This window comes from Beta vulgaris, chromosome 4 (assembly GCF_026745355.1).
Source record: "Beta vulgaris subsp. vulgaris cultivar EL10 chromosome 4, EL10.2, whole genome shotgun sequence".
NCBI lineage: Eukaryota > Viridiplantae > Streptophyta > Magnoliopsida > Caryophyllales > Amaranthaceae > Beta > Beta vulgaris.
This window is the reverse complement of record NC_079205.1, coordinates 32,137,029-32,146,634: the sequence shown is the minus strand read 5'-3', so window position 1 is coordinate 32,146,634 and position 9,606 is coordinate 32,137,029. Positions and strand designations below refer to the sequence as shown.

Genomic DNA, 9,606 nt, shown 5'->3' with positions numbered 1-9,606 from the left:
TATCTTAATTGTGATTAGTTAGCAGCTCGGAAGTGCGGGCTGTTACAATTATAATTTAAGATGATAACACTAATTATTATTTGGTGTAGGGGTTAAGACTTTTGTATGTTCTTGAGGTTCCGGGATCAAACCTTACACTATGCAATTTCTAATTTTTTTTTTATTGTTGTGGATTGCATGGAGTAAAACTCCCTTAGGGAGAGTGCCATGTGGCATGTTTTTGGCTTAGGAATGCCTTTTAATATAATATATTTGTAACAGCCCGCTCTTCCGAGCTGCTAATGAAACACACTTAACATTCATAAACTAGAATTAACTCTTAATAAAATTACTTCGCAGCGGAAATATATCCTTAATTACACCAATATCTCCAATAATATTCCCAAATATTATATACAATGAAATATAAATAAATGTTCTTAAATCATCTATCTAAAATACAAGCATAATCCTTAAGCCATTATAACTCCTTGATCTTGCTCCACTTCGAATTCTGAGCTCTGAATATCAAACCTGCAAATTCAGGGAGAAAATACAAAACAAACAAAATTCCAAAATGAGTGGAAAACTCGTAACCTTTACTTCAGCCCGTTATAAACATTTTATTTTCGAATCATTTCTTTTCGTTACAACGCTGGCATAGCTCACTCTTTTAAACAATCAGTGGCAAGTACATGCTTTGGACAAAGGACAAACACTGCCTCCAAGGTTCCTTATGGAGCCCAGCAATGCTACCCCAAAGGTTCGTTATGGAGCGTAGCCGACCGTATCAGGTCAAAAGAGTAACGATCCTCCACCCATACCTTACCCACTTTCTATTTACAATTCATAAACTAAGCCAGCAAAACATTTTCGTATTCATATTCATAGAATAACATTTCCAGAATCATTTCATAACATCACATTCATAACTATGGCCATAGTACGAACTTAAATATCAAAACATAGATCCACACACACATGGGCATGAGTAAATTATTTTACTGAACATAAAAGTTACCTGAACGCATTCCAATTTCAACAACACAACCTTCTTCATTAATCTTCTTCTCCAGATGAGATTCAAACTCCATAATCATTCTCCAACAGTTTACCTCATAACAATAACGATAATTAATAACTATTCTTAAACTAATCTAAACTGCAGAGCGAGACCATAACTAATTCCTAATTTACAGATGCTTTATGACAATAACCTTAATTACTCAATTCTCAAACTAATAGAATTAGGACACAGAAAAATAACACCTTCTCAACATAAAATCTACATACGTTTATCATTCAACTCCCTGATTACAGCTTATGTAAACTGAACTTGCCATCCAATAATCACAATTCTAACCAACATACAATCACACCACCAATCAGCACAACCACACCAACCACCACCACAACTACAACAGCAACATCAACCACACACAATCATAACAACAACAACACTAAGACATCCAGGACCAACAATAACTCCAACCACAACAGTACCATAAAAACAGAACAACCACCAATAACTACTACAACAATTCAATAGAACAACAACAATAACAATAGCACATCAATGACAACAACAAACAACAACAATAACTTGGAATTAATTAACAAATAGAAAACCAAAATAAGAGGATAAGGTAATATTATACCTCTGCTCAACAGAACAGGGACAAACAAGGGAGCAGAGAGCTCCGGTGATTCACGGTGGTTCGTGGTGCGATGCAAAGCAGCACCGAACACGAACAACAACACAACGACGACGGAGAGAGGAACAGGGGCTATAGAACGACAGTCGGCAGATGAAACTCCGGCGAAGGGAAGACGCGACAATAGGCGAACACCGACGAGCAGCAGCAGCGCGTCAATGGCAGCGCAAGTCCGGCGGTCGTTCGTCGGTGGAGCTCGAGCAGGACGAGAGAGAGAGAAATATTGGGGTTTTCAATTTTGGGGGTTTAGAGAGAACATAGGACACGGGAGAGAGAGAGAGGTTTATGAGGTTTGGGTTTTGAAGTTTTATCTTGTATTGACCGACCAAGCAAATGGGAAGTAGATTGGTTTTGTTGTTTCGCCAAATAACCGACAAAGATGATTTGGGTTTTGGGTTTTTAATACAACTCAACTAGCTAGTTGCACATCATATATAAATTACTAATAATAATAACTTCATAAAATTAAGTAAATAAATATATTACAACACGACAAATAAAAATCACATTCCACAACTCATATAAAATAAGATTTCCAAAACATAATTAACTTAATAATTATAATTAGCTTTTAAATAAACATTCTTAAAAACAGGGCTACTACATACTACCACCCTTATTTAAAGCTACAAACCCAAGATCAAGGGTCATGATTAAAAATTCATGATGATTGATATTTTGTGAAATAATTATTTCAAAATTTTTAATTATCATAATGCATTTTCCATATACTAGATTTTATTATTATTTTCCAATTTTGTATCTCCAATATATTTATTTCCTCACTACTACATTAAAAGGCAAAGGCAACACACCAAAATCGTTGCAATAGGGCTAAAAATCGTTGCAATAGACCTACTGCAATGGTTTTGTACCGTCGCATTTGTTGGCGTTGCAATAGGCCTACTGCAACGACTTTTAGCCCTATTGCAACGGATAAATGTGTCGTTGCCTTAGATCATATATCTTTTGCAACGGCTTTGTTAGTGGCAGGTTATGCAACATTCTTGGCTACTGCAACGCCTACTATTTAAGCTAGTGCGACGGCTTGAAGCTACTGTAACGGAATTTTTTTTTTCTCCATTTTTTCGGCGATATTGCAACGATTATTAATGTAACCTGTTGAAAACCTGTAATATTACAACTCTTGATATATATTAGTAACGATGTAACAGATGCAAAAATACTCTTGAAATGCCAAAAATAATTGTCATATATATCTGTATCATAATATCCAAAAATAATTGTCATATATATATATATCTGCATCATAATATCCAAAACTAATTAAACTAAGAGTATACATGACAAATCCTAATTAACGAAAATTAACGTACTTAATCAAACCCAACTAATAAATATTTGTTTTAGTACCACAAATTCCTTTTAAGTACACATATAGATCATTTTGCTTCTAAATATCGCTCCACTTGATCTGTTTTGATGCTCTCCCGAGTTTCACTAATTAACCAAAGGTTGTCCGGCTCGGTTAGATCCCAAATCTTCAGGAATTTCACCAAGTCTCTCCTGAAAAGCAAATACAAAGCAATGAGTAATAATTAGCCCATTGATTTCGTTTGGTAAAGATTCTATATTGCTTTGCACCAAGAAAAAATATTGGAAAAAAAACATAAATGCTTATTATGCTGCAGACAACAGTAAATCACTTGAACATGATAAGTGGAAGCTGAATGACAGAATGAAAAAGATAGCACCCAACAAAAGCAGTTGTAAGAAAACCAATTCCTTTCCACGAAGTTTAATATATGTACACTTGTCATATTTTGTGGCAATTAAGTTCATTTTCAAGTACCCCAATTGTACCCCAACCGTATAGAAAATCAATAGACTTACTGTTAATCTAGCTAAACATTTCTGTTATTCATGTCTTTGTTTTCATGTTCTAGCCATAAGCTTTTTTTTTCTTTGGAACAAAGCACATAAAAGGACTAATGTATTGAATCAGCGAGAACTCGAGAAGTGTACAATCATAGAAGGAAAACCACTATCCCACAACTCTTGACCACCTTCCACAGGTTGAAAGTGAGCCAAAGCATGGGGGGCCCTATTACCATCACCCTTAGCAAAAACCACTTCACTACTAAAACCATTAGACAAAACTAGGATATCTTCAATAATCAGATGAAAGTTGCTCGCTTCAGCAGACTCTCGCTTCAATGCTTGGATAATTGTTAAGCACTTTATGATAAGTGGAAGCTGAATGACACAAGCTTTTGGCATTAGCATTTAGCAATAGACTGCATTGGTTTGATGCTCTGCATTAGGGTAAAACATACTGTACGTTAAGTATCAAAAGAACAAAACACCAGGATATTTGGTCCTTGCTTAATTGCTGCAATTCAAGCCAAGGTCGAGATTGACCTTGGCTTGGTTTCGATGGAGGTTGTCTGCAGCTCGTTGATAATTGCTGAAATTCTAGTAAGCTTTTCGTGGTATGTAAATCAATATAAAGCAGAAATCCCTAAAATAGTACCTCTTCCTTCATTAGTATGAAGAAGCATCTAGTTTATTAACCTGGCCTTTTATGATAATAATCATAGAGAAATATATGTAGCATATTCCACAGGTTTAGTTCATAAATATATTCATAGAGAAATAAGACCTAAGAACGGTACCTCACAATCTAACAATGGAGGGCCATTAGAAGCTTGCTCATTGGTGCAAAAAAATATATTCCTTTTATTAATACTTTCTTATGCAACAATGTACTTTCCTACTCACTCCCTTTCTTTTAAAACCAGCAGGGGAGATAGTGGCTGAAAGAGCAATAGATTGAAAACCAGCAGAACAGGATATTTTTGCAACACAGAGAGTACTAATACATTGTAGTCAGTTTCAATATGCATCTAGATTTAAGAATGCAACATTATGGCAAGAGCTTCGTTGACTTCAGAGATATCCTTTTGTCCTTCTTGATTATGGCAGTAAGACCCTACTCCAAATAAAAATTGGAACACTAGACAATAGGTTAAGTTCAGTTTCCAGAGCAGATTTTGGTACCTATTTCGCTGCTAATTTTTTGTTTTCCTTATCATAATTATAAATTGTTGTGCCTCTAGTTCTCCTCACCTATGACTTGTTACTGTACCTAATATCTCTTCCCATCAAGTGCTAAGGCCTGATTTACCACTAATTAGTTGAGAGTTTGAGACTAGTAGGCATCATCATTGTATGTTGAGACTAGTAGGCAACATAGTATTTAATGTACTAGACAAAATATACTTCCATTTTCTCTATTACATGGAGATAGTGCATCTTAACTGTAGCCCTTTGGATTAGGTGACATGAAACTCATGTCAACTTTAAATTTCTAGATATATCTGGCACTTAGCACTTTATGTACTTCCTTCCATGCATCATGATGCACCATGGAGAAGCCTAGAGGTCTAGGATCAAAAATGCTGGATGGATAGTAGTATTAACAATAGAATTACACTTGGCAATTGGCTTAATGGTACTATTTGAGAACTGTCTTGTTGGCTACTAAGTAGTAAGTACAATTTTTGTGCTTGCAATTGGGTCAAATCTTTTAGTTATATAGTTTCTTAGTCGTATATCTTTTGTGGAATTGTAATGATGAACCCAACAAATCCATGAATTAAAAGTTAAAACTATATAATATGCAATTATTATAGCAAACTTTAACACATTTTGAGCCTTATATAATCTGTCAAAGTTCACAAGACAAATTTAATCGGAAATCTCACTAAAAGCATTCAAAGCAAATGGAAACATCAGATCAAGCTCATTCATAACAACACTTGAAAGTTGAAAAAACAACAAAAATTGGTTATATACCTGATAAACTTGCTCATCATATACATCAGGTGAAATCTGAAGAGCATGATAAGTACCATCATTAAAAGCCCAAGTTCTACACGCAATAAGACCCATTTTAGATCCAGCTTGAAGCATCGCTTTCACTCTTGGTCTACTAAACCCATCCACACTATGGTCCATCAACCAATAATAATTCCAACCATCTATAAAATGGTTTTCCATCCAACATAAATTGCTTTCCAACCCTTTCCACAAAACTGTAATTTGGCTCTTTTGTGACTTTGATTCTAATGTCACCACCAAATGACATGTAAATGAATGCAACTAATGTTGCCATACCAACACACTCACTGCCCCCCTCCGTAATTTACAAAACATAAAATTAGATAAAATTCCTTAATTCACAAAACATATTGGGTCTTGGGTAATTGGTAAGTTGGTAATTTGGTATGATCCGTTTCAACCTTAATTTCTTAAGCTTATTAATCTCATTGTTTTCTCTCTCCTCCCACAATCTCGAAGCTTTGACAATGGCGAACGAAGAAGAAGAGAGAGTTCTAGAATCTCAATTGGAGCTCCAATGACACGAACAAAAGGATTCTCTTTCTGCCATTCAAGATGCTTTATCCTCTGATCCCCTCAATTCTGAGCTTTTCACTGTAATTCCTTCTCTTTCAGCTTCTCTTTTATTTCAATTTCTATTATCATTATCATTATTACCTATTCTGAGGGTTTGTTTCAGTTTATATTAATTAATTTTCATGTTCTTTCTTTAATTGCTGCATTACATCAATGTTTTGTCTTTTTATTATACACACTAATTTCTGTGATTTAGTTGCTCCACGAATTGCAATAATCTCAAGAATTCCTAAAACATAAAATTCCAATAACAATTGATTGAAGAACATACCTTAATTTTGGAGCTCAACTGGATTTTGTGACTTTAGAAGGATTTCCAGAATTCCCAAAATACAAGAACGCACCTTTGAAGTTCGAAATTTCGCCCTCTGTGAAGTACTGTTCGTGAAAATTTCGCCTCTTCCCTCTTCCTTATTCCTCTTAGTATATAATTGGGTGAATTCGGTTCGTGCCTTCAATTCATAAGAGAGATTTGGGATTGGAGATTGAAATTTGTTGGCAAACCTGGAATTGATAGTAATACTTATCCAATAACGGTACAGATTTAAGCACAAATTGCAGAAAATAAGTTCAAAAAGTGAAAAATTTGTGAGTTCTTATGTAATTTTCTCTAATTCATTTAAGTTTTAGCACAGTTGTATGAAGAATTCAAAAACAGGTGCAAATTTGTCAATTTCATTCGCAATTCTCAATATTTAATTGAAAATTTTAACCCCAATTACAATAATTAAGCAAAAGCTCCAGAATTGAACTAATTCATAAACATAAAATTCCAATAACAATTGATTGAAGAACATACCTTAATTTTGGAGCTCGACTGGATTTTGTGACTTTAGAAGGATTTCCAGAATTCCCAAAATACAAGAACACACCTTTGAAGTTCAAAATTTCGCCCTCTGTGAAGTAGTGTTCGTGAAAATTTCGCCTCTTTCCTCTTCCTTATTCCTCTTAGTATATAATTGGGTGAATTCGGTTCGTGCCTGCAATTGATAGGATTTTTTTGATCTTGATGTCAGTTACCTGATGATCACGGTTTCCTTGTTTTAGGGAGATAAGGTGTTGCATGTACTGTTGTTCAAACTTTGTGAAGTATTTGAAATTTCGTGAAAAAAAATTGAGGGAATATTCTGAGCGTAATTTTTTGTGAGTGGAGTACGTGGCTATAGGTAACTCAACAAATCAGATGATCAATTAAGTGAATAATTTATAACATCATCAAATGCAACAACCATCCCAAGTCGTTGCAACAGATATATCTAATGCAACGACCATGACCAAGTCGTTGCAATAGATATATATATAATGCAACGGTTACTATAAAGTCGTTGCAATAGCTTAAACTATGAACCTAAATTGAAATGGGCCGTTGCAATAGATGATCCTACTGCAACGGTATAAAAAATAACCGTTGCATTAACTTATTTTAACCATTGCGTTTGATTAAAAATGTAGTAGTACTCTTGACTATCTTTGTCTTTTTCCTATTTCTAGTGACATTTTTTTTTACCCTATCTTCATTCCATGATATCTCTCACCTAACTTCCTCATCCCGCTCTCATTTTCTCCAATCATTTTCAAATGTATACTCTATAATAATTTTGCATGTCTCAACACAAAAAATGCTATCAACCCCATACGTTATAACCCTAATTCTAACCATAACCCTTGTAATTTTTTTCCTTGTCCCATATCTCTTTCCTTCCAAGCACCCTGTCCATATCTCAGTTTCCGACGAACTTGAAGACCTTGTTCTCTTTCGCCGCGCCACACTCGCCTCAATCTCCACCCCCTCATATTCCTTCAAACCCAAGATTGCCTTCCTCTTCCTTACCACCTCTCACCTCCCTTTGTCCCCCCTTTGGAACAAATTTTTTCTTCACCATCAAAACCCCCACCTTTACAACATCTACATCCACTCTGATCCCACCTATCGAACTTCAAACTCTTTCACCGGCGTGTTTTCTGGTCGTGTGATCCTCAGCAAGCCTACTGAACGTGCCTCACCAACCTTAATCTCCGCCGAACGTCGCCTTCTTGCTACTGCTCTCATGGATGATCACATGAACATGTATTTCTCTCTTCTCTCCCCATCTTGCATTCCCCTCCATTCCTTTTCATATGTTTATAACTCCCTTTTCCACCCGCCTAAAAAATTCAAACAAAACCTCGACCTCATTAGCTACATTGAAATTCTCACCAATGTATCCTATCTTCCTGATCGTTATGATGCTCGTGGTGAAGGTGTTATGCTTCCTGAACTTCCCTACCATAAATTTCGTGCCGGGTCTCAGTTTTTTGTTTTAAACCGGAAGCATGCACTATTGGTTATCAATGAACAAAAACTTTGGCGAAAGTTTCGATTGCCTTGTATTAATATTTTTTCTTGTTATCCAGAAGAGCATTATTTTCCCACACTTTTATCTATCCAAGATCCTATGGCTTGTTCGCATTATACTCTTACTAGGGTTAATTGGACTAATTGTTTTGACGGCCATCCTAATACTTATCGTCCATCAGATGTCACACCAAATCTTATCTACAAATTAAGGCAATCAAATCATAGTTTTGACTACTTATTTGCAAGAAAATTTTCACCTGATTGCTTGGACAAATTGATGGATATATCTAACGAAGTCATATTTCAAGATTGAAAGGTAAATACTTACAATTTTTATTTTTTATTTCACCTTATAGTGTTTTGAGTTTTTTTTGGGTCTCGTGCATGAATAAGTTGACTCACTGAGTGGAGTAAGTGTGTATTAACAGGTTGGGTAAAGTTCCGTTCTATATTTAGAGTTTTGACTTATGGCCTTCCTGTTTTTGTTTAGATTGGGAAATCACAAGGTCTTTTTTAGCAAAAGACAAAACATATAATGGAATAATTAGTTGGCTTATAAGGAAAAAAAATAAGGTATATAATATATGATATATATAACACTATGTTAATTTATAACAAAATGATCTGTCATCTGTAGTCTAGTAATGTGTTGGATGAAGCTCTCTTAACATTGCTTTTGAAAATTTTTGGTAGAGCTAAAATCTCGTTCGCTGTTATATGGATACAGCATGAGAAGTATTGAAAGAAGAGAATAAATCTTAAAATAGGGTACTTAATCTATCTGTCATTTCAACTCTGAAATTGATTGTTCATCTAAATTTATGATTTTAGATACCCATACTAAATTTAAGGTATCGCCTATACCTTACTTTAACATGGTTGGTGGCACACTAACAAATACAGAATCATTTAGGGTGCGTTCTCTTCAACTTATTGGCCCTGAACTTACTAGACCTTATCTGAACTGAACTTATTAAACCTGAACTAAACTTATTGGAACATATTAAACTTGATTGGACCTGGTTCAACTTATTGGACCTGATTGAACCTGATTGGAACTTATTGGATCTTATTGGAACTTATTGGATCTTATTGGAACTTATTGGAACTTATTGACCTTATTGAAACTTATTA

The 9,606-nt window shown here is 35.0% G+C and overlaps 1 protein-coding gene and 1 long non-coding RNA gene across 2 annotated transcripts; one reads left to right on the top strand and one right to left on the bottom strand.

Moving 5' to 3' along the window:
* Window positions 1-298: 298 nt before the first annotated feature.
* On the bottom strand, window positions 299-2,046 carry LOC125497304 (uncharacterized). Its single transcript, XR_007273936.2, has 2 exons — window positions 1,001-2,046; window positions 299-513 (listed from the first exon to the last, which is right to left on the bottom strand). It is a non-coding gene; the product is annotated as an uncharacterized LOC125497304 (long non-coding RNA).
* Window positions 2,047-7,753: 5,707 nt separating this feature from the next.
* On the top strand, window positions 7,754-8,785 carry LOC130591116 (glycosyltransferase BC10-like). Its single transcript, XM_057394035.1, has one exon. It carries the CDS (start codon window positions 7,754-7,756, stop codon window positions 8,783-8,785), a length of 1,032 nt encoding a protein of 343 aa, XP_057250018.1.
* The last annotated feature ends 821 nt before the right edge of the window (window positions 8,786-9,606 follow it).